Source organism: Chiloscyllium plagiosum, chromosome 1, assembly GCF_004010195.1.
Source record: "Chiloscyllium plagiosum isolate BGI_BamShark_2017 chromosome 1, ASM401019v2, whole genome shotgun sequence".
Classification (NCBI taxonomy): Eukaryota; Metazoa; Chordata; class Chondrichthyes; order Orectolobiformes; family Hemiscylliidae; genus Chiloscyllium; species Chiloscyllium plagiosum.
The window spans coordinates 154,031,721-154,058,270 of record NC_057710.1 but is presented as its reverse complement, the minus strand read 5'-3'; the positions used below and the strand labels follow the sequence as shown (position 1 = coordinate 154,058,270).

At 42.6% G+C, this 26,550-nt stretch overlaps 1 protein-coding gene and 1 long non-coding RNA gene across 5 annotated transcripts in view; one reads left to right on the top strand and one right to left on the bottom strand.

Annotated features, from left to right (window-relative positions):
- Positions 1–26,550, bottom strand: part of fhip1aa (FHF complex subunit HOOK interacting protein 1Aa) — a 195,130-nt gene that overhangs the window by 26,569 nt on the left and 142,011 nt on the right. For all 4 annotated transcript variants that reach the window (XM_043699724.1, XM_043699704.1, XM_043699695.1 and 1 more), the window contains one exon: positions 7,251–7,330. In XM_043699724.1, coding sequence (XP_043555659.1) covers positions 7,251–7,330 — 80 coding nt within the window. The remainder of the gene's footprint in view (positions 1–7,250; positions 7,331–26,550) is intronic.
- LOC122554550 overlaps positions 1–26,550 on the top strand; it is a 52,574-nt gene that overhangs the window by 1,406 nt on the left and 24,618 nt on the right. The window lies entirely within an intron of this gene.

The following is a 26,550-nucleotide window of genomic DNA, read 5'->3' as shown; positions in this document are numbered from 1 at the left end:
TCCTTACCACCTTTCTTTAACAGTGACACCACATTTGCCAACCTCCAGTCTTCCAGCACCTCACCTGTGACTATCGATGATACAAATATCTCAGCAAGAGGCCCAGCAATCACTTCTCTAGCTTCCCACAGAGTTCTCGGGTACACCTGATCAGGTCCTGGGGATTTATCCACCTTTACTCGTTTCAAGACATCCAGCACTTCCTCCTCTGTAATCTGGACATTTTGTAAGATGTCACCATCTATTTCCCTACAGTCTATATCTTCTTCACTCAGAGTGGAATTCTCTGCCTCAGAAAGTGGTGCAGGCCAAATTATTTCATGTTTTCAAAGAGGAGTTAAACATAGTTCTTACAGCTAAAGGGAATGAAAAGTAGGAAACAGGAAGAACAGGAAACGGAGTTGGACGATCACCTGTGATCAGAGTGAACGGTGGAACACATGCCAAGGGCCGAATGGCCTGCTATTTTCTATGTTTTCTGCACTCTCTCCAAAATCTTCATTGTTTCCCACTCCCCCCCCCCACCCCTGTTCTGAACCTGGAAATGAGCCCATCACTTTGACTAGGGCTTAACAAGCGTGTTATGTGGGTTTAGCATAATGACATGGCATTTGCAATCTGTGCTTCTGTTTATCGAATAGACGGTGTCACTGAGCAGATTATTGTTGAGCAGGGGCTGCTTGAGAGCACTGCTGACGACACCTTCCATCGCTTTACTGATGATTGAGTAGACTGACAGGGCAGGTAATTGGCCGGGGGTTGGATTTATAGAGTTATACAGCTTCGGCCCAACTCATCCATGCTGACCAGGTTTACGAAACTGAACTATTGCCATTTGCCTGCATGTGGCCCGTATCCCTCTTCAACCTTTCCTATTTATGTACCTGCAGTCAAAGAGTTATACAAGACAGAAACAGATCCTTCGGCCCAACTCATCCACACTGGCTGGACATCCCAATCTGATGTAGTCCCATTTGCCAACATTTGGCCCATATCTCTCAAACCTTTCCTATTCAGTTACAACTGTACCAGCCTCCACCACTCCCTTTGTGTTCTGTATATGCACCACCCTCTGTTTGAAAATGTTGCCCCTCAGGCCCTTTTCAAATCTTTCCCCCTCACCTTAAACCTATGCTCTCTAGTTTTGGACTCCCCCTACTCTGGGGAAAAGACCTTTGCTATTCACCTTATCAATGCCCCTCATGAATTTGTGAATTTCTATAAGGCCACCCTTTAGCCCAGGGAACAAAGCCCCAGCCTATTCAGCCTCTCTTATAACTGAAACCTTCCAGTCTCACTAACAACCTTGTAAATCATTTTTGCAATTGCTCTACTTTAATAGCATCCTTCCTATCGACAGAAATAGTGATAGAAAGAGAGAGAATAGAGGAGGGAAGTGTGAGACAGAGACATCACAGAGTGTATTTCAATCATTATTTAATGGGGGGGAAGAGAGAGAGAGAGAGAGAGAGAGAGAGNNNNATTTAATGGGGGGGGAAGAGAGAGAGAGAGAGAGAGAGAATTAGGGCCTTAAGGAGAGAGTGGAAATGACTGGACATCACATGATTGCCTTTAGACTTTGCTGTGCATAGATTACCTGTTGTGTTTCCCACTTTGAGACAGAGACAGCTCTTTAAACATTAAACATTAATTCAGTGAGTGTGACAGCTCTCCTAAAGCACTTTAATCAATTTGAAAGCAGTGCAAGAGAGTTTAGACTTTCCTGGGACTGAAAGGATGTCTGATTATTCATGCATTACAACTGGTGATATCTTGCTGTGCATCGATGGCCATGACCAGTTGAAGTTAAAAGTCACACAACACCAGGTGATAGTCCAACAGGTTTATTTGGAAGCTTGTACAACCCAACCAACACCAGCACCTCCAAATCATGACCAGTTGATGCAGACATCGGGGGTAGAGGTCAGGTCAGATGCTGAAGGTGTGTGGGACTAGGGGAAGGAAAGGCAGAGAAAGTAAGGGGAGAGAGAGCAAGAGAAACAGAGAGAGACAGAGCGAGAGAGAAAAACCCACAATTAGAAACTGGACTTTGAAAGTCTCACCACTGTCTGTTGTTGTGGTTCTGTTCGCCGAGCTGGAAATTTTTGTTGCAAACGTTTCGTCCCCTGTCTAGGTGACATCCTCAGTGCTTGGGAGCCTCCTGTGAAGCGCTTCTGTGGTGTTTCCTCCGGCATTTATAGTGGCCTGTCCCTGCCGCTTCCGGTTGTCAGTTTCAGCTGTCCGCTGTAGTGGCCAGTATATTGGGTCCAGGTCGATGTGTTTGTTGATGGAGTTTGTGGATGAGTGCCATGCTTCTAGGAATTCCCTGGCTGTTCATTGAATTTATGAGACATGATTTCCCATGTACAAAGTTGTGCTATCTATAATCAGTCCTTGTCTTTCCAAATGTATAGAGATCCTGTTTCTCAGAAACCCCTCCAACAACTTACCCTCCACTGACATTGTCCTGCTGTTTATGCACAGGATATAAGTGGGCAATTTTCCACATTGTCAGGGTGATGCCAATGTTGTAATTGTACTGGAACAGTTTGGCTTGGGTAGCGGCAAGTTCTGAGCACAAGTCTTCAGTACAATTGCCGGAATGTTGTCAGGGCCTGTAGCTTTTGCAGTACCCAGTGTCTCTAACCGTTTCTGGATATCACGTGGAATGGATAGAATTGGCTGAAGACTTGTACCTGTAATGCTGGGCACCACTGGAGGTGACAAGGATGGATCATCCACTGAAGCCCTTATCCTTTGCACTGATGTGCTGGTCTCTTCCATCATTGAGGATGGGGATATTCGTATAGCCTCCACCTCCATCATCATACACGAATGGACGTAGAAGGCCTGCACAGCATGGATCTAATCTGTTAGTTATGGAATCACTTAGCTCTGTCTATCACTTGCTGCTTATACTGTTTGGCGGCTTCACCTGGCATGCCCTCCTGCCCTCTCCATGGAACCAGGGCTGATCCCCTGGCTTGATGGTGATGGTTGAGTGAGGAATATGCCAGGCCATGAGGTTTCAGATTGTGCTGGAGTACAGTTCTGCTGCTGCTGTTGGCCCACGGCACCTCAAGGAAGCCCAGTTGTGAGGTTCTAGATCTGTTTGACGTCTGTCCCATTTAGCACAGTGATAGTGCCACACAACATGATGGAGGCTATTCTCAATACAAAAGCAGGACTTTGTCTCCACAAGGACTGTGCGGTGGTCACTCTCACCAATGCTGTCGTGGACAGATGCATCTGCAGCTGGCAGATTGCCAAGGGTGAGGTCAATATGTTTTTCCCTCTCGTTGGTTCCCTCACCATCTCCAGCAGACCCAGTCTTGTAGCCAAATCCTTTAGGACCCAACCAGCTCAATTGACAGTACTGCTGCCAAGCCACTCTTGGATATTGAAATCTGCTACCTGTGTCCTTGCCATCCTTTGTTCAACATGGAGGAGTACTGATCCATCAGCAGAGGGAGGACAGTATGTGGTAATCAGCAGGGTGGTGCTGGTGGTGGAGGTCCAGAGTCAATGCGGAGGACTCCCATGGCTGTGTCTCATTGTTCTACAACCTCTGTTAGATCTGTTGTGCTGGTGGGACAGGACATATTCAGGGATAGTGACAGTCTGGGATACTGCCTGCAACATGTGATTTTGTGAGTATGACTATGTCAGGCTGTTCGTTGACTAGTCTCTTGAGACAGCTCTGTCAATTTTGGCTTTAGCCTTAGTAAGGAGAACATTGCAGGGACAACAGGGCTGTTTCTGCCATTATCTTTAGCGCATTAAATGATTCTGTCACCACATGTCAATCAGTAAATTGGCTGTCCAAAAATAGAACGAGCGAATGAAAAAATAAAACACATATCACCGTTTCTATGATGAGAACATTACAGCTGAGAAGGTACAGAGGTTTTCTCAGATGCAAGGTTCCTAAAAAGCGCAGAACATTGGAGCAAGCACCCATGTAAATACCAGTGACCCCAATCCTCACCTCCTGAGAGGCATACTGCCCTGTACCACCCAGTGATAGTGCCCTGCTGTGATAAATGCTGCTAAGCCTACCTGATGCATCACTGTGACCACTTTGCCAGTCATCAGACTCATGCTCAGGCCCCTCAGATTCTCAGCTTCTTCTGTAATCTGCCCATTAACTTGGTTTTGTGTTTTCACATGGAATCTTCCTTCAATTAATCTTTATCTAGTCCTTCTTCATCCCTACAGTCTCACAATGATATCACAAAGGCTGAAGAAATATTTAAATCCTTAACGTTTAACTTCACAAAATCAGAAATAATACTTTGCTTCATTGGTCAACAACTTGATCATTAAGTATTTAAATTTGTTCAAGTGTGAGCAGCTCTCAGGGTCTGAGTCATTAGTGGAAAACCAAAGCCGTGCTGTCAGCTCCTGCTAATTATTTAAGCCCGGAAAATTGCACACAGGTAGTTGGACATCAGCAGTTAAAAAAGTCTGGCACAGATTTTCGTGGGACCCTGAAGTTACAAAATTAGAGATAAATAATTGGGTGGGATAAAAAAGCAAAACTACATGCCAATATTTTGAACTGAAAAAGGCACAAGACTGAAACATCGAAGAGAATTCAGTTAAAAGTTTTAACATGGAGTGGCTGTGCCTGGTTCTATAGGTCAGGAAACTGCAAGAGGAAGAACTTCTGAAGTAGGTTAAAAAAAAAAAGCCCTGGATATCTTACAAGATATGAACACAGGTCGCACTTCTCATCACAAGGCATAATGTCAGAATGTAACCTTCTGTGGCCATTCTTAAAGATTATGGTTTTCCTCAGACAGTTGAGATTCATTAAGCTCACACAGAACATGAGGGGAACATGAAGACAAAGCAGCTTCCTGTTGTATTCATTACTCTGACTGACATGGAGGTGGACTAGAGATCGATGATCCACTGGAGTTAGGCCATATTAAAATATCCCAGCATAAGTTGATGTGGGTATTCAACATTGTCAGTTTCCATTGTTTTTGGGGCAACACAGTGGCTCAGTGGTTAGCACTGCTGCCTCACAGCACCAGGGTCCCAGGTTCGATTCCAGCCTCGGGCAACTGTCTGTGTGGAGTTTGCACGTTCTCCCTGTGTCTGCGTGGGTTTCCTCCGGGTGCTCCGGTTTCCTCCCACAGTCCAAAGATGTTCAGGTCAGGTGAATTGGCCATGCTAAATTGCCCGTATTGCTAGGTGCATTAGTCAGAGGGAAATGGTCTGGGTGTGTTACTCTTCGGAGGGTTGGTGTGGACTGGTTGGGACTGAAGGGCCTGTTTCCGCACTGTAGGGAATCTAATCTAATCTAATCTAAAAAATCTAATATCACTATTTGTCTCTACTATACAGTAACATACACTTGATAATATAAATTAGAACTCAAAAAATAGTTTCCACACTAATCTTAAACACAGAATATAAAATACTAAGTAAAATTGGGGCAGAGGATCATCTTTTGTCTTGAGCCTTCTTTCTACATAAACTGCTTTAGTTTCAGTAAGACCACAGGAAGTAGGAATATGCTGTTCAGCCCTTCAGCCTGCTTCGGTATTTAATAGGATCTTGGCTGATCAAACATTCTTCATTATCCATTTCCCTGCATTTTCCCCGTAACCCTTGATTTCCCCGACTGATCGATAATCTATTTATTTCTGTCTTAAATATACACAAGGAGTCTACCCCCACTGCTCTCTGGCAAGGAGTTCTAATGACTCTCCATCCTGAGAGAAAAACATCCTCTTTATTTTAGTCTTTAACTGGCGCCCCTTAGTTGTGAGACCTTGCCCTCTGAGTCCTACACTCTCCCATGAGGAGAAACATCCTCTCAGCATTTACCCGATCAGACCTCTTAAACATCCGACAAGTTTCGGATGCAGGTTTAGGGTGGCATGGTGGCTCAGTGGTTAGCACTGCTGCCTCTCAGCACCAGGGTCCCAGGTTTGATTCCAGCCTTGGGTCACTGTGTGGAGTTTGCACATTCTCCCAGTGTCTGCGTGGGTTTCCTCCAGGTGCTCTAGTTTCCTCCCACAGTCCAAAGATGTACAGGTCAGGTGAATTGGCCATGCTAAATTGCCCATGCTAAATTGCCCATAGTGTTAGGTGCATTAGTCAAAGGGAAATGGGTCTGAGTGAGTTACTCTTCGGAGGGTCGGTGTGGACTGGTTGGGCCGAAGGACCTGTTTCTACACTGTAGGGAATCTAATCAACGTTTCAATGAGATCACTTCTCATTCTTATAAACTCTGATGAGTAAAGTCCCAACTTATTTAGCCTTTGCTCATAAGTCAATCCCTCCATAATGTTGATCACCCTCATGAACTTTCTCTGAACTGCTTCCAATGACAGTATCTCTCTCTAAACTGTTTGTACCTCTCTCACTAGCTGCCTTTCCACCTATTTTTGAGGCATCTGCAAATTTAGCTGCAGCACATTTGCTTCCCTCCTCCAAGTTATTAATACATATTGTAAACAGCTGCGGCCCCCAGCACGGATCCCTGTGAAACCCCACAGGTTAAAGTTGCTATCCTGCCAAAGAACTCCCCATTCCCACCCGCTGTTTTCCAGCCATGAGCCAATTCTCTATGCAATTCAACATACCACCTCCAACACCACAGGCTCACATCTTATGACATCACCTTTTGTGTCAAATTCTTTCTCGATGTCCAAATATAACACATTTACTGGTTCACCTCCATCCACCCTGGTTAAGACTTACTCAAAAAACAATAAAAATTAGTCAGACATGATTTCTCCTTTGTGAAACCTGCCCAATTAATTATAATTTTCCAAATGTTCTGCTATTACTCCCTTCATAATTGATTTCAACAGTTTTCCAACAATAGATGTGGGGTTAATCGGCCTATTGTTACCTGCTCTCCAACTCCCTCTCTTTTGTGAAATGTGGTGTCCTACTGGTAGCTTTCCAATCCTCTGGTACACCTCCAGAATCCAAGGGGTTTTCAAAAATTACAACCAATGCATTAGTGGGACAAACATCTACACGTTGCATTGCACAAGACATTCAACAAATGCGTCATTCACATTTGTACGGAAACTTTTAGTCCCTTATTTTATGGTTGATGGTTTATCTTTTTTTCATTTTTAAAAGTGTTGCAAGGAATTCTTAACATGTTAAAATACTTAGCTTAAAATTATAATAGTTTCAAGTTATAACTATTTTGCTAGTTAATATTTAATACTTCAGAAACTAATGGATCTTCTCCACTGTATTCAGCATTTTCTTACCTCAAGACAAGTTGCAACATAACATCCTCACAATTCAGATTGATAAGGGTTCTGAACAGGGCCAGAGACACGACACATAACTGTCAGAAGGATTAAAAAAAAATCACCTTGTTACTGACACTACTCAACTCTTCTGTAAACAAGAGTGATTTTAATTGTAACAAATATTGTTTAATCTTGAGAAAAACTTGTTTTTTTAAAAAAGTACAAATTACATTTTAGTTACATGTGTTGCTCTAGTTTTTCTAGACTTGTACCTGGAATTGGAGAATACTTAACAAAACATTGGTTAGTTCATTACAGTGAGCAATGCTTTAAAATTCAACATACTGGTTGAACTTTAGAATTAATTTCTTGAGAACCCTTTACCAATTAAAACCTTGAAAGCCGAAATCTTTAACAATCTTGTATAGCACAGCAAAAGGTTGCGACCCATTACATAAAATGTCAGTTTTAGCTCAGTAGCAATACTTGTGCCTCTGAGTTTGGTGATTAGGAATTTAATCCTCGTTCTGATGACTGAAACACATCAGAAACACACAATGGTTAAAATTTTGATGCAGTGATGTCAGAACACAACACATTGGTCAAAGAAGAACAGGGAGTTTCTCCATGTGGTGGATAAAACATTTATCCCTTAACCAACATTACTAAAGTGGATAACTCTTCATTAGGGTTAGGGTCCTAGTGCCCAGTATGCAAAATTACTTGCTGTATTTTCCCCTAAAATAATAGGAAATAATTCAAAAGGTTTAATTTAGCTGTGAAATGTTTGGGACATTGAGGATCCGAAGGCAATATATTAGTTCAAGTTCTTTCTATGCACAGACATAACCAGCTATATATGTACAAACCATAAATGGCAATCTAAACCAAGTCCAATAAAATCTGCCAGACTAGGCAATGATATTTATTATAGATATAAAGGCATGCAATGTAAAACTATAATTTATGTCATCTAAAAGACATTTAAGCTGTCTTCTGTCTTGCATACTTGTTTCTTATTCTTGACAAATTTGAAACAGGCATGACCTCTCCACCTGCAATGTATCACTGTTATTAGATTAGATTACATTACAGTGTAGAAACAGACCCTTCGGCCCAACAAGTCCACACCGACCCGCCGAAGCGAAACCCACCCATACCCCTACATTTACCCCTTACCTAACACTACGGGCAATTTAGCATGGCCAATTCACCTGACCCTGCACATCTTTGTGACTGTGGGAGGAAACCAGAGCACCCGGAGGAAACCCACGCAGACACGGGGAGAATGTGCAAACTCCACACAGTCAGTCGCCTGAGGCGGGAATTGAACCCGGGTCTCAGGCGCTGTGAGGCAGCAGTGCTAACCACTGTGCCACCGTGCCGTTATGTTAGGGTAAATAAAGAGGAAGGAACTCTGAATGGTCTTTCCCTTCAAAATATTCCCTTATTTAACATGATAATATTCTACTCCTACCAAGTTTGAGCTGGGGTCGTAGGCATTTGGGGCATAGACCTTGATCCATCATTTTTGTTAACCACAGAAATAGTGTTATAGTACGTCACTATTTCCTCCATCTTCCTGCTTCTAAGTTAGTGTACCTCCCCTTTAAAAGACTCAGTCGATTCCCCACCTGCATCCTTTTAAAAACAACACTTTCTTGCGTCTCTTTGTGGCATGAAGTTCTTTTCAGTTTACATTTTGTTTGACCGAAGGAAAGTTTAAAATTATAGCTCAGAATTTCCCATGAGCTACCCTCATAGTTGGCCAAGTTTTCCAAAGCGCACCATTAACCATGTTCCAAATTCAGAAGTCTTGATAATGCAGTCCGAGAAAACCCTAAGCCCCTGTTTCTTTATTCTAGATGTCGCTATTGCTTTCTCCCTTCGTGATGGGTAAGCAGCCAAAATAGATTAGATTGGATTACCTACAGTATGGAAACAGGCTCTTCGGCCCAACAAGTCCACAATGGCCCTCCAAAGAGAAACCCATCCCCCTATATATAACCCTGACTAATCCACCTAACACTATGGGCAATTTAGCATGGCCAATTCACCTGACCTGCACATCTTTGGACAGTGGGAGGAAACCGGAGCACCCGGAGGAAACCCACGCAGACACGGGGAGAACGTGCAAACTCCACACAGTCAGTCGCCTGAGGCGGGAATTGAACCCGGGTCCCTGGCGCTGTGAGGCAGCAGTGCTAATCACTGAGCCGCCGTGCCTCCCCTGTAGTGCGATTTTTTTCGAATCCCAGACATGTGTTCAATAACTGTGAGAAAGGAATAGGTTCAATTTCCAACCATTCACCTTATGAAGGGATTTCCCCAAAGTGGAAATTTGTTTCTTTTGATCAATGTTGATGAAACAGACTTCTTACTTTAATTGCGGAGGAGTTTAAATGAATACTTTGCAAAAGCCTCACGGTGGAGGACACTAATAGAATTCTAAAAAAACCTAAATAAAGGGGCTAAAGAGGGGAGAAAATAAACACAATAACTATTCCCAGAGAAAGTCTATTTGGGAAGGTAATAGTGGTAAGGACCAATAAGTCCCCTGGACCTGATGGGATGCATCCTAGAATATTGAAGGCAGTAGCTACAATGATAGAGGATGCACTGGTAAAATTCTTCAAGAAATCTTTAGATTTTGGAAAAGTCCCAGAGGACTGGGAAACTACCAAAGTAACACTTTATTTAAGAAGGGAAGAAGGCTGACATCCACTCACTACAGGCCAGTTGGCTCAATGTCAGGTGTTGGGAAAATGTTGGAGTCCATTCCAGAAGATGTGATAGCAAAGCATTTAGAAATACATAATATGATCAAGCAGAGATGGCATGGCTTTACGAAGGGGAAGTCACGTATGAAAAATTTATTAGAATTCTTTGGGGAGATAACAAACAGGATAGATGGAGGGTAAACATTGAAAACAATCCATTTGGACTTTTGGATAAGGTATCGCACGTAAGGCTAGTTAACAAAAACCTGTGGCTTTGGGTGATCTTATATTAAGCATGGGTAGAGGTTTGAGTAGCTAATAGATAACAGAGTTGGGACAAAGGCAGCATTTTCAGCAATGATTACCTGAAACTAATGGAGATCTGTGCTGGAGCCACAATTACATAAAACGTAAATATTAATGACTTGTTGAGAAAAATAGCTGCACCATTGACAATCTTTCGGGATGCACAAATACAAGGGGGAAGGTAAGATGTGAAGATGACAGAGTCTGCAGAGGGATTTAGACAGGCTAAGCAAATGGACAAAAACTTGGCAGATGGAATATCATGTGGGAAAATATGATGTTATGCACTTGGCCAGGAAGTATGATGATTATCTAAATGGGGAAAGATTGCAGAAAGCTGTAGCATTTGGGGGTCCGTTTGACATGATTCACATAAGTTCAGCATGAAATAGGAAAGGCATTCAGAATATTCGTCTTGTTTAAAGGGAGCTGAAAATGTGTTGCTGGAAAAGTGCAGCAGGTCAGGCAGCATCCAGGGAACAGGAGAATCGACGTTTCAGGCATGAGCCCTTCTTCAGCTCATGCCCAAAACGTTGATTCTCCTGCTCTTTGGATGCTGCCTGACCTGCTGCACTTTTCCAGCAACACATTTTCAGCTCTGATCTCCAGAATCTGCAGTCCTCACTTTCTCCTTGTTTGAAGGGAATGGAGTATAAAAGTAGGGAAGTCTTATTAAAAGTTTACAAGTACTAGTTAGACCACAGCTGGAATACATAAGATATTCCACCACTGGAGGCACTCCAGAGAAGGTTCTCTCGGTGATCATGTATGGAGGGATTTTCTTTGAAGGGAAGAGTGGGTAGGTTGGGCCTGTACTTGTGGAGTTTGAAAGAAATAAAGGAGACCTTAAAGAAAAATATACATTTTTATTGAGTTGACAGGGTAGATGCAGAGGGGTTATATTCTCTTGTGGAAGAGTTGAAAGGCATAAATTCACAGTGAGGGGGTGCCTGTTTAAAATAAAGATGAGGAGGAATTTCTTCCCTCAGAAGGTCGTGAACTTGTGGAATTCTTCCCCACAGAAGGTTGTCAAGGCTGGGTGATTAAATATGTTCAAGGCTGGAACAGACAGATTTTTCACAAGTAAGGGAAACATGATTTGCAGGTAAAAAAGCCGGGAAGTGGATTTGTGGATCAAACCAACCCAGTGATCCCACTGAATGACAGAACAGACTCAATGAGCTAAATAACCTGCTCCTGCTTTTCCATTTTATAGTCCCTGTGGCTCCTTGCAAGCAAGTGCCAAAGTGATTTTACTTTGCAGACCTCTTGTTCCATGGACTTTTAAGATAGGCGTTTGATTTTCTCACACACCCTGGATTTTTAGACAAGGTAAATTCTTCCTTCCCATCTCCACCGGAACTTGGATTAAAGGGGACCATCCCTGAAGTATAGTCCTGAATGTCAGGGACACAGACAGCAACAAAGTAGCATATATTTCCAGTTCCCACTCAATAGCATCTTGGCATCTCTTTGATAGGTGAGGCACAGTTGTGCGTGTCTAATGAAGGGAGTGCGTCACTAATATCCTCCATCCTTGCCCACTGCTGTCTTTCACTACAAGAAAAAACAGGAAAGAGCAGGAAAATCCAACAAACAAACAGGGGGAGATGTAAGTGATGACCATTTTGGATAATTCTGCTGTTTTCATTTCTGGGGTATTTTGCCTGATGTATACTGTAAATCTCAATTCTCCCTTCTTTTAGTCCCACAATCCAGTTCAGTTCTGGTCATTGCTGCTAAGGAAAGGTGCAAGGGTCCATGAGATGGTACAGAGGGATTTACCTGAATGGTTCCAGGATTGAGGGATTTCAGCTACAATTTGGGGAAGTTGAGGTTGTTCTCCTTGGAGAAAAGGAAATCAAAGACAGATTTAATTGAGACTTTCAAGATTATAACAGATCCAGATAAGACAAAGAAAAACAGGCCTCATTAATTGATGCTGAACTGACAAGGGGTCACAACCTTTAGAATCTGGGTAAAAGCTGGAGAAGGGGCAGAACCTGTGAGGAAAACCCTTTTGTTTAAACACAGTGAGTTGGTAATGAACTGAAACTCAATGCTTATATAAGTGGGACAGCAAACACACCCACTGAATCCAAAAGGATATTCAAACTAAGAGCAATAGGGATAGAATGAGTGTGGACTGAGGAAGAAAACCTTAAGGATCAATCTCTTCCTGAAGTCCAATTTTTCTTTAATTTAGCAATTAACTAAACTAAGAAAGGGTGTAGAAATTCCCTTCGAGCAACTTAACCTAGTTAATTATGTGGCTGATTAAAACTGATTCTCAGAAGTTGTTGGTTTTCAGAGATTGAAAGGGTATTCCTCAGTGTGGCTTTTAGTCCAAAAAAACATAAACAGTGAGTTTGGTGAGAAAGGCTGGGGGGAGGTGCTCCTTTTTCCATTTGGTATTCATCCTTTCTCAGCCTTCAGTAATTGGCTGCTACTCTGGTACATGGAATAAACCAACTGCTGAGTAATTTGTAAGTTATTCTATTCAGTCTAACACAAAAAGTCAAAATACGGCAGGTCAGCTCAGCCAGGTGGAACGTGTATTCCATGGTGTGAGAGAAGCAAGACCTTCCAGATGTGTCCGAAATGAATATGTCTGTCGGAACCGGGACCTGCTGCACAAACCTAAGCTCCTGGTTTCTCAAGCAGCAGCTGCACTCATTGCTATGAATGTGTATATATAGCTTGTTTGGGTAGATGGTCACACCAAAGGGTAGCAGCATACAGACAGACAGGGACTGAGTGACCACCGGGTATTCTAGGAGAATCAGGCAGTGCCTGGAGTCCCCTGAGTTGATCTTGCTTGCTAACCAGGCTTTTCATTTTACTATTCGGGCTCCTCAGGTGAGTGCAGCCCAGACAGAGCCAGGTTTGTGGCTCCACGGATGGCTTGGTTATCCAGGAAGGGAAGAAGACGAGTGGAAGAGGAGGGAGGATTCCCATAGTCAAGGATCGGACAGGCATTTCTACAGCAGTGAATGTGACTCCAGGATGGTGTGTGGACTAACAAAAACAGAGACTGAAAACCAAATGCAGGAGGAACTCGGTAAATCTGGCTGCATCTACAGGGAGAGAAACAGACTTAAGGTTTCAAGTCCAACGTGATACTTCCTTGGGGTGTGTTGCTTTCCTGGTGCCAGAGTCATAGTTGCTGTAGAGGATATCTTTCTGGGGGAAGGTGAACAGGACTTTTGGTGTTGTGGTCCACAAAGGTACTGACACCATGGGGGTAGGCAGAGGGATGAAACCCTGAAAACCCTGGTTTTATAATGTCATGAAGAAAATTAAAAGCTCAAGAAGGGTAATCCGAAGATTACTTCCACAGCCGTATGCTAGTCAACATAGTAACAGAAGGAATAATCAATTGACCACATGGTTGGAGAATTGGCGTAGGAAAGACAGCTAGAGATCGCTGAATGCTGTCGGGAAGGCATAAACTAGCTTGTAAGGGAGCTGGGAATCTGAGCGGTCACTCAAATCAGAAGGAAATAAAGCTGTTTGCAAGGAGTGTAAAAGTTGAGAGTGAAATGAGAAAGTGAAATGAAAGTGTGCATCAACTAAACTTGGAACATGAAATAATAATGCAAAAAGGCTTTGCCCAAATGCACGCAGCATTCACAATAAGGTAAATAATGTAACGGCAAAAATAAAGGGAAATAGGTATACCACACCTGCCATTAGAAAAATATGGCCAAATACGACAGCAGCATGTCAAAGGCTGGGAACAGAACGTTCAAGTATATTCAGCATTTAGGGAGAGCAGGCTAAGAGGAAAAAGAGGTGGCACTGCACTCAGCAGCATTGGGATCAGTACCTCAGGGAGGGAGGATCTTGGATTGGAAGAACAAATCGAGAATCTGCTTGAATGGAACTAAACAAGGAGCAGCAGACAATGATAGTTTTTTTTATATAGACCAACGACCTGTCATGGCAGCATGGGACATGGTTAAGTAGAGGATTAGTGAAGCATGTCACTGGAGTAATCACGGGTGACTTCAATTTACATGTAGATTGGGCAAACTTAATTAACAATAATGACATAAACAATGAATTTTGAACGTGTGTTAGGAACAGTTTTCTAGAGTGCTACATTGAGGAACTGACTAGAGACTGTGCTATTTATAATCTAGTATTCTGGATCAGGAAAGAGTTTATTAATAATCTGGTATAAATGACCCTTTAGGGACCAGTGACTATACGACAGAATTATACATTGTTTGAAAGTGATGTAGCTCATTTGAAGACAGGTGGTTACATTTGGACAAAGGAAGTTATAAAGATATGAAGGGTAACATGGCTGAGGGGGATTGGGAAAATACATTGTAAGGTATGATAGTACAAAGACAATAGATAGGCTTTAAATAATTATAAAAACCAGAAGTATTGCATATGCTGCTAATTAGAAATAAAAAAAAGTTGCTGGAGAAGCTCAGATGCTGCCACAGAAATCCAAGTTAACATTTCGGGTCCAGTGTCCCTTCCTCAAAACTGATGGTAGCTAGGAAAATGGTGGTTTATATGCAGTAAACGAGAGGTGGGAATAGAGCCCAGAGAGAGGAAAGCAGTTGGACAATGGAGTGGATAACGATCTGTCTTACCAAAATGCAATACCTCACATTTATCCAAAATTAGATTTCATCTGCCACTTCTCGGACCATTGGCCCAACTGATCAAGATTCCTTTGTAAGCTTAGATAACCTTTTTCACTGTCCACAATACCAGCAATTTTGGTGTCATTCACAAGCTTACTAACCAAGCCTCCTAAATTCTCATTCAAATTGTTTACGTAAAACACAAACAATAAAACACAAACAAAAATGGACCCAGCACCAATCCTCGCAGAACACCACTGGTCACTGGCCTCCTGTCCAAAAAAACCCTCCACCACTATCTGCTGAATCCTTCCATAAAGCTAATTTTGTATCCAATTAGCAAGCTTTCCCTGAATCCCATGAGATATAACTTTATTAATTTATCTACCATGTGGAACTTTGTCAACAGCTTTACTAAAGTTCATGTAGACAACATCAACTGCTCAGCCCTCATCAATCTTGCTAGTTACTTCATTAGGAACCTCAAGTTTGAGAGACATGGTTTCCCATGCACAAAACCATGCTAACTATCCCTAATAAGTCCTTTTCTCTCTAAATGCATGTAAATCCTATCTCTCAGAACCCCCTCCAACAACTTACTGATGTCAGACGTATAGGCCTATTGTTCCCTGACGTCTCCTTACAGCCTCTCTTTGATAAAGGCAAAACATTAGGGCACCTGACCCGCAGACGATACAAATATCCCTCTAGGGACCAACCAATTTCTCCACTAACTTCCACAAAGTCCCGGGATACACTTGATCAGGTTCCACTTTTATGTTAGTTAAGACATTCAGCACCTCTTCTTCTGTAATGTGGACTGGTTTCAAGATATTAATATTTATTTCTGAGTTCTGTAGCTTCCATTTATTTCTCCACAGTAAAGACTGGCACCAAATATTTGGTTAGGATCTCTCCCATCTCCTCTGGTTCCACACATTGATGATCCCTGTTGATCTTGTAGGGGCCCTATTCTCTCCTTAGTTGCTCTTAATGTAGCTGTAGAATCTCTTTGGATGATCTTTAAACATTTCTGCCAAGGCTATCTCATATCCCCTTTTTGCCCTCCTAATCTTTATACATATCATGTGGGCGGCATGATGGCACGGTGGTCAGCACTGCTGCCTCACAGCGCCAGAGACCCGGCTCAGGCGACTGACTGTGTAGAGTTTGAACATTGTCTCCGTGTCTGCGTGGGTTTCCTCCGGGTGCTCCGGTTTCCTCCCACAGTCTAAAAATGTGCAGGTTAGGTGAATTGGCCATGCTAAATTGCCTGTCGTGTTAGGTGAAGGGGTAAATGTAGGGGAATGGGTCTGGGGGGGTTGCTCTTCGGCGGGTTGGTGTGGACTTGTTGGGCCGAAGGGCCTGTTTCCACACGGTAAGTAATCTAATTTAATCTAATATAGTAATCTAATCTAATATTATACTCTTTAAGAGATTCACTTAATCCCAATTCTTCTATACCTAATATATGACTCCTTCTTATTCTTGACCAGAGCGTCAATATCTTTATTCATCCATTGTTCCCTACTCTTCCCAATCTTACCCATCACTCCAACAGAAACACTAACTTCTACTGGAGATCCAAGGGATGAAGCAGGAGAAGCAATGAAGAAAATTAGGATTAGTCAGAAACTTATGATGGATAAATGTATGGTTGTGTTGGATTTTAGTGGGTTTTATGATCAGAGTTACCTAAATAAGGCATCCAGTTGTAAGGTATTTTCAGAGAGATTATGAATTTTGTTTGGAAGCAGTGTAAATATGATATACTGCACAACCATGATAATTGAGGATGGCTCACCGATACCAGAGGACACACAGCCTATTGGCACGGACTATGTCCCTCTCATTAAAATTATGAAAACAGCATTGTGCTTTCTGGCTAAAGTTAAAAAAACCTCCTCCCTCAATCTCTTCCAGTCCAGTTGGCATCTAACAAAGATAGCTCCCTGATAAGGGCTATAACCTACAAGGGCTGCAATCTGCCGCCTGTCTGTCCCTCATTGGCACTTGCGTTCGTGCCCTGGTGTCCTTGGAGAGGGAACATGCAGTGCCCATCAATATTCTCGCTACTTTGACAGAGAGGTGAGCACTGCGGGAGACACAATGTTTTAATTTCATTTCTTCCTTCTTTCCGTCGCCTCTCCTCAATGGTTTGCATGTAAAAACTGAATCAACTACACTGGTAATTAAAAGAGGAAAAAACCAAAATAAAAATTCACAGTGATTTCAGTGGTGGGAGGCTCTCTCAGTTGTGCATAATATTACTTTGGAATGCATATTAAACAAAGTGCTGCCTGAAAAGGCTGACTCCTCTTGGACCCTGAGTGGTTGAGATATGCTCTTTTTTTATACTGTTACTGACATGTCAGAATCCTTTCAGCAATTAACATTGGGTAGCTATTCACGAAATCAAGATGACCATTGTCACACTTTCATCTGAAGGTTACTTCCTTATTCTAACAATAAAACTTACTTCGCTTGACTTTGGATTGACAAGCGTATATATGGCACTAGATAAATCTCTGGTTTCAGTTCAAATGAACATTTGACCTTGATGATCCCAGTGATAATTTAGACCTTTCTTTTATACTTCTTATTTCTATTTACTATAAATATGGAAAGCTCGTAACAATTCTGAGAGCAGTTATACTACACGGTAAATACGAGCTTGAAAGGGATCCCAGTTTCTATTAGAGCTGATAAATCCAAGGAACCTGATATTCCCCATCCCTGAAGGTTAGAAATTGAGATGGTAGATGCACGAGTGATCACATTCCAAAATGAGAGAGATTCTGGAATGGTTCCTGCGGATTGGAAGGTAGCAGATATCTCGCCCCACTATTTAAACTGAGAGGGAGAGAGAAAACAGGGATCAATAACCTTACATCTGTGGGCGGGAAAGTGATGGATTTTTTTTTTTCCCTTATTTTCTATTGGAAGTGCATATTACTGGCCAGGCCAGCCTTTATTGGTCATCCCCTAACCACCTCTGAACTGAATGGATTGTGACATTTCAGAGGGCAGGTCAGCATCGTTCACCTTGGGTCTGCAGTCACATACAGACCAGAGTGGGTAAGGACGACAGATTTTCTTCCCTGGTGGACGTCAGTGAACCAGATGGATTTTTGTAACAATAGCTGATAGTTTCATTTCCCGATTTTATTAAAGTGAATTGGAAATTCCACCAGCTGGGAGGGTTAGATTTGAACTGTGTCTCCACAACATTAGCCTCTGGAATTACCTAACCAGTGATATTACCATTACACCACAACCTTCATCACGGATACGATAGTGTCAGTGACAATGACCTGACTGGGAATAGTCAGCAAAGATTGGTGCACAGGAATTGGGTTTGATGAACCTGTTGGTAGTTTTTTTGAAACTATTGCAAACAAAATTCATAAATGGGAGTGAGTAGACGTTGGATACTTAAATTTTCAAGAAGCTTTTGATAAAGGCCAACCCCCCTCCCCCCCTCCGCCAAGCCCCAAGAGATCGATCAGCAAAATTGAAGTTCGTGGGATATTATTTGGCATTAAGGATTGGCTAACAGACAGAAAGAGTTGGAATAACCAGGCCGTTCTCAAACTGAAACAAGAACAGAAACTGCTGGAGAAACTCAGCAGCATCTGTGGAGACAAAGCAGTATTGATTTCTTCAGAAGACGAAGCATCATTGGATTTGAAATGTTAAGTCTGCTTTCTCCCCACAGGTGCTGCCAGACCAACTCAGAGTTTCTCCAGTAATTTCTGCTTCTGTTTCAGATTGCCAGCATCCACAGTTCATAGAATCATTGAGATGTACAGCACAGAAACAGGCCCTTCAGTCCAACTCGTCCATGCTGACCAGATATCCAGATAAATCTGGTCACATTTGCCTGCACTTGGCCCATATCCCCCTCAACCCTTCCTTTCATATATCCATCCAGGTGCCTTTTAAGTGCTGTAATTGTATCAGCCTCCATCACTTCCTCTGGCAGCTCATTCCTTATGCACACTCTCTACGTGAGAAAGTAGCCCCTTAGGTCCCTTTTACATTTTTCCTCTTTCACCTTAAACTTTTGGTGAGGTGTTGGACCGCCGGTTTTGGACTCCAGCCTCAATCATGATCTTGGGTTCGTGTTGCACTACATGTGACCCCACCACATTCTTCTGTACCTGAAAAATCTTCCTTACTTGGTCCTAGTCAAGTGTATGGTGCTGGAAAAGCACAGCAAGTCAGGCAGCATCCAAGGAACAGGAAAATTGATGTTCTGGGCAATTGATGTTCCAGGAATCCTGATGAATGGCTTGTGCTTGAAACAGCAATTCTCCTGCTCCTCGGATGCTGCCTGACCTGCTGTGCTTTTCCAGCACCACACTTGACTCTAATCTCCAGCATCTGCAGTCCTCACTTTTGCCTACTTTTCCCTGACTTGATCCCTCTGCCTAGAAATACTGTGTCAATGTTCTTCTTTCTCACTCCACCTGTTGAAGGGGCTGCGCTCCGAAAGCCTGTGACTTCAAATAAACCTGTTGGACTATAACCTGGTGTCATGTGACCTCTGACCTTCTCTACAGTAAACACTGATGCAAAATACTTGCCTAGCATCTCCCCCATCTACTGCGGTTCCACACATAGGCTACTTTGTTGATCTTTAAGGGTTTTTCTTCCGAGTTACCCTTTTGTCCTTAATGTTTTGATGAAATCCCTTCGGATTCTCGTTAACCCTATTTGTCAAAGCTACCTTTCTGCCCTCCTGATTTCCCTCTTACTCCTACTGCCTTTATACCCTAAGGATTCACTCAATCTCTGTTGTCTGTACCTGACATATGCATCCTTCTTTTTCTTGATGAAAACCTCAATCCAGCATTCCCTACACCTATCTGCTTGTCCTTCACCCTAACAGGAACATACCATCCCTGGACTCTATCTTATTTCTGAAGATTTCCCATTTTTCAGCCGTCCCTTTACCTGCAAACATCAACTTTTGAAAGTTCTTGCCTAATACCGTCAACATTGGCCTTCCTCCAATTTAGAACTTCAACTTTTAGATCTGGTCTATCCTTTTCCATCACTATTTTAAAACTAATAGAATTATGGTCGCTGGCCCCACAGTGCTCCCCCACTGACCCCTCAGTCACCTGCCCTGCCTTATTTCCCAAGAGAAGGTCAAGCTTTGCACCTTCCGTAGTCGGTGAACTTTGCTCTCCTACCGCCAGGCTATGAATAGCAGGGTACCGTAAGGATCAGTACTTAAGAACTCAATATATATCAATGATTTGGATGGGGACCAAATATATTCCGAAGTCTGTGGATGATGCAAAGCTAGGTGGGAATATGTGCTCTGAGGAAGATGCAAAGTGACTTCAAGAAGATCAGGACAGACTTTATGATTGGGCAACATGGAAGATGATACATAATGTGGAAAAATCTGAGCTTATCTACTTTGATCGGAAGAACAGGTATACAGTGTACTTCTTAAATGCTCCATGTTTGGAAAGTGTACATACAAAAAAACAATGTAGGTGCCTTTGACAATAAGGCATTGAAGGATAGCATGCAGCATGCAATTAGGAAGGCTAATAGAATAGTAGCCTTTACTGCAAGAGGATTAGAGTACAAGAGTAGGGCAATCTTGCTTCAATTGTATAAGAGCATGGTTAGACTGCAGCTGGAGTACTGTGTGCTATTGTGGTCTCAGCATCTCAGGGAAGGTATTAATAACATAGAGGGAGTGCACCAAAGTCTCATTACACTTGTTCTGAGGATGATGCAACTAACTTTTGAAGAGTGATTGGGAAAAATTAGAGGCGATCTCATTGAAATCTACAAAACACTTAAAGAGATGGACAGGATAGATGCAGGTAAGATGTTAGCCTTGCCTGGAGAGTTTAAAACCAGGTTCGAAACAAGAGGGAAACCACTTAAGACTAAAATGAGGTGAAGTTTCTTTTACTCGGGAAATTTGTAAATCTTTGGAATTCACTACCCAATCTTCTGTGGAAGGTTAGTTATTGAGTAAATTCAAAGGAAGGGTTGACTGATTTCTGAATAGCAATGACATCAAAGAGACATGGGCAAAGTGCTGGGAAAGGCTTCGAAGGAGATGATCAAGCATGACCTGGAATCGAAAACTAATCATCGGGACATTGCTATAAAGAAGTGTAGAGAAAAATCACAGAAACATTAAAAAACACACCTTTGTTTTTATTTTAACACTTCTGTTTACTAATGACAATAAATTTCCAGCGACACATTCCGTCAATATTGGCAACTCTAACCAAGCTTCACAGAAGTATCTGCTCAACAAAGAACACAGAGCTCACCAACTTAAACACATGTTCATTTTGGAGATTATTACATGGCCAGCCATCAGCTCCCATGTCCCACAAAAAAAAATGAAGAATTTGAAAAAATAGACCAACTATTTTATGTCCTCGGATTATATATTTCTTTGGAATTAACATCACTGATCATTCGTTTAACAGCAACTCCAGAGAACAGTCATTGTATTTTATGTTTTACCATTGCTACATGGTTTTCTAGTCTTTGCAAAGACAATAAGTAAACATCTTATCAAATAATGACATAACAAGGAGAAAGGTTTATTTAATGGTAAGTGGTTAAGTAAACTGTATTAAATACAAACAGTAAATTTACAGTCAACACACACAACTTACTAGGCATACCCAGAACATTATCGTAATCTCCTGAACCAGCTCTCATTGAGTTGCAGTCTCTGGCCAATCCTACATGACAATCTGCTACACTCATGCATGGAGTCCCTGGCTTATCTCCATGTTTGATGGCTTCAGAACAACTGCAAACTTTGTGCAAGCCAGCCACAGATAAGTCCTTAAAATTCCTCTAACACAGATCAGAATAAAGCATTTTTTAAATGCTTTATCTTTCATGATTAAATTAAGCAACCTTTAATGCGCAGGATTCAAATTATATTTCCCTCCACAGAGAGAGAGCTGAAAATCAAATGTACCCCAGAGGGTTGTGAATGCTCCATCACTGAATATTATCAAGGCCGAGACAAACCAATGTTTGGTCTCTCAGGCTATTGGGGTGTGCAGGATGCAGACACCAAATTGGAGTTGAAACTGAAAATCAATCATGATTGTATTGAATGATCAATCAGGTTTGCTCCTGTTCCTATTTGTTACATCCTTCCATTCTTCTAGACTTTAAAATTGCCACAAGACTTTTTTAAAAGGTAAATGACTTAGAGTGAGTCATTGATTACAACGGGCAAACTCACTTGACTGCTGTTCAAACAGTTCAATAGTTTCTCATTTGCACTAGTTACAATTTGCAATTATAACAATGCATCCCTATTTTGTTAGAGAATAGGTAAGCCATTCTATAAAAACCCTGTGTTACAGCATGGAAAACAGACCCTTTGATCCAATCAACCCATGCCAATCATATTCCCAAATTAAACAGGCCCCACTTGCCTACACTTGGCCCACATCCCTCCAAATCTTTCTTATTCATGTACTTATCCAAACGTCTTTAAAATCTTTTTTAAACTGTACTCATATCCACCACTTCCTCTACAAGTTCATTCCACACACTAACCACTCTCTGTGGCAAAAATATGCCCTTTGTGTCCATTATAAAATCTTTCTCCTCTCACCTTAAAAATATGCTCCCTAGTTTTGAATTCCCACCCTGGGGAAAAGACCTTTGCTATCACCTTATCTAGGTTCATAGAACCTCCTCGATCCTCACCTTCCACGCCACCAAGCTCCAGATACAATGCATCATCTTCTGTAATTTCTACCACCTACAGTCAGACCCCACCACTAGAGATATATTTCCCTCCCGACCCATATCTGCATTCCACTGACACCATTCCCTCTGCGACTCCCTCCACACCCCCCACCAATCCACCCCTACTCCCAGCACCTTCCCCTGCTACCGCAAGAGGCATAAACCTGCACCCACATCTCCCCCTTCACCTCCATCCAAAGCCCCAAAGAATCCTTGCACATCCAGCAGAGATTTTCCTGCACATCCAAACACCTCATCTACTGTATCTGTTGCTCTCGATGTGGTCTCCTCTACATTGGGGAGACAGGAAGCCAACTTGCGTGATAGTTCAGAGAACATCTCCAGGACACATGCACCCAAAAGCCTTGACACCCTGTGGCTGAACACTTCAAATCCCCCTCTGACTCTGTCAAGGACATCCAAATCCTGGGCCTCCTCCACTGCCAAATCCAAGCCACCAGACACTTAGAGGAAGAACACCTCAAATTCCTCCTTGGAACCCTCCAATCACACAGCATTAATGTTGATTTCACCAGTTTGCACATCTCCCTTACACCCCCCATCTTATCCCAGATCCAAACTTCCAACTCGGCACCAACCTCTTGAACTGTCCGACCTGTCTATTTTCCTTTCCACCTCTCTGCTCCAGTCTGTCACCATCACTCTCGACCTTCACCTATCTATTACCTTCCAAGCTTCCTTTCCCCCAGTCCCACACCCCTCCCATTTATCTCTCAGCCCCTTTGGGACCTCCACATTCCTGAAGAAGGGCTAATGTCCGAAATGTCGACTCTCCTGCTCCTCGGATGCTGCCTGACCTGCTGTGTTTTTCCAGCACCACACTTTTTGACTCTGACTCTCCAGCATCTGCAGTCCTCACTTTCTTCTGGTTTTATAAATCTCTGTGAGGTCATCCCTCAACGTCCTACGCTTCAGTGAAAAAAGCATCAGTCTATCCAGCCTATTTTTGTAACTCAAACCCTCCATTCCTAGCAACATCCTGGTCAATGTTTTGTGAATCCTCTCCAGTTTGATAATATCCTTCTTATAAAAGGGCAATCCAAACTATACACAGTACTGCAAAAGAGCCCTCACCAACATGCTATACACCTTCAACATGAAGTCCCAATTCCTGTACTCAAAGGTCTGAAGGCAAACATGTTAAATATCTTCTTAACCACCCTGTCTGTGATGCAAATTTAAAAAAATTATGTAGGAATCCCTGGGCATTTCTAACTTTACTTGCAATAGAAGCGAAAAACACTCTGTTCATCCCTTTCAATAAATCCCTCCACACCATTACATTCCCTCACAAGGGTACACTAATTTATGAACACTGTTCCTCATTCCACACTCACCTCTTCACATAATACACCAATGCCCATTTTCTACTGGTCCTCTCACAACCATTAACTCCTCCCAACATGCCCCTCTTTTCTTCCATTTCATTTGGGGCTTTACATCTGTCATACATCTCTGCCACCCTCACTGCACCTTACTTCTGCTTCAGTTCTCACTGCAGGCACCATACATACAAGTCCTACACATTACCCATCTGCTTTCACTGGCATCTCACTTGAACAACCTTTTACCCATTATTTGTGACCCTCATTTGCCACAGAAAATATGAAAAAAAGTATCAACATTCCAAGTTGCATTTTCTCAAGTTGACCAGCTGTTTATGCCCAACTTCTACACATCATCTTATCCCTTTACACCTTCCTCTCATTCCTCCACAGGAGCAAGCAGAAGATACCGCAGAGAGAGATATTCTTTCTCCTTCTCTCCCCAGCACTTATTCAGACCCTGACATTCTGCATGGGTTTGAGACACTGGCTCTCTGAGTGGTGAACTCGGCACCGGGTCCTATAGCAAGGAGAACTCAGGAGATGGTTCATCAGATGACAGATGATAGCTTCACAAGCCCCACTCTGTCAAGGAAACTACGCTATGGAGGTGCCAGTGTTGAACTGGGGTGGACAAGGTCAGAAGTCTCACAACACCAGGTTACAATCCAACAGGTTTATTTGGAAGCACTAGCTTTCGGAGCACTGTTCCTTCATCAGACGAGAATGACCTTGTAAATGAAACTGTTAGTCTCACACATGCAGTTATAATGGAAAGTCTGTCTAATGTGTTTCAGGACTGAGTGTGTGTGGAGTCTGCTTCCAATCAGTTATGTATAGTCTCACAAGGCCAAGGATTCTGCAGTCCCAACACGGGGCAGTCAGTATTCACAGCCTTTATAGTTTAGGAAGCTTAAACTAAAATAACTTTGGGTTGAAACAGAGAATTGTTTCATTCGTTCTCATGTTTCTGAGAACAGCATATATAGTTGATTGGGCCTTTAAATCCAGCTCCAGTGGCTCTGAGAGACTAATCCTGACAAGGTTTACAGGCACTGGGTCAGAATTTTCAATTAAAATTAAACTGTGGTCCTGACCGCATCACAGGATTCTTATTTTAATACAGCCGCAAACCAGACTGAGCAGCTGCTTACATGATTTTTAAAAATGCTGCTGTTAATACGATGGGAACATACTGAGAATACATCCTTAAGTATTTAATCATTATTTTAACAGCCTGCCTAAAGTAAGAAGTCTTAAATAAAGGAATTCTAAAGTAAATTAGATATTTATTTGGTAGAGGTTTGCAGGGTTAGGGGGGAAAAAACAGAGGCTTGGGATTGCTCTTATAAACAGCTGACAGAGACACAATAAACTGAATAGCTTCCTCCTGTGCTGTGTGGTTTTACACGGAAACTTCTCGTTTTATTGTCAATTGAAGAACAGCTATATTTCAAAACTCCTAAATGATGAATTCCTTCTACAAAAGGCACTCAAATAATTCCTTAAACATCTGGTGCATTTTTCTTCACTTTACTTAAACAAAGATTTTTTTTTCTTTCGGAATGGTCTCTTACAGTGAATCCACAAACCCAACACTGACAATCTTGACGCTTTTGCTAATCTAAGTCCAGTAGCTTTCTTCCAGAATTGAGCAGGTAATGAAAGTTGTTCTTCCCATTTCTGAAGCTGGCTTCTTTACTGACCTGCTGTCAGGTGACTAACCAATATTGGCAGGGGCCTCACATACTTCACTTTCTTAGTCCAACTGATATACGGTTGTGGAGACCAGGGGAAGAATTCAGAGCATTTCAGGCTAACTACAATGTTTGACCAAAGAATATGCTTCACATCTAATGTTTCTTGAAGGTCTACAGTCTGAAGGATTGGGGAAACATTGATTCATTTCAAATTTTGTGGAGCTACCGGGAGGGATTTCTTTAAAGGAGGTCGTTAAAAGGTCACTGGACATTGGGAGATTTTTTTTTAAAACAAGGTTTCCTTGAAATCCCATCTCTGGTAGATCCCTGTTTGGGTAGTTTGTAGGGTGACCGGATAGACAGTGCTTTGATATCTGGAAATAGTTGGGAATACTAAACCTGAGAGGGAGGATTGTCAGCTGATATTTCCTATTCCCAGTACCTCCATGTCTTCAGCAGAGTGGGAGGGGGAGTTGAAATGTTGAGCCACAGGGCAGTGTGGTTGATTGGTGCGGGTGTCTTGGAGATGTTCCCTAAAGTGCTCTGCTAGAAGGTGCCCAGTCTCCCCAATGTGGAGGAGACCGCATCAGGAGCAACGGATACAATAAATGATATTAGTGGATGTGCAGGTAAAACTTTGATGGATGTGGAAGGCTCCTTTAGGGCCTTGGATGGAGGTGAGGGAGGAGGTGTGGGCGCAGGTTTTACAGGTCCTGCGGTGGCAGGGGAAAGTGCCAGGATGGGAGGGTGGGTCGTAGGGAGGCGTGGACCTGACCAGGTAGTCACAGTGGGAACGGTCTTTGCGGAAGGCGGAAAGGAGTGGGGAGGGAAATATATTCCTGGTGGTGGGGTCTTTTTGGAGGTGG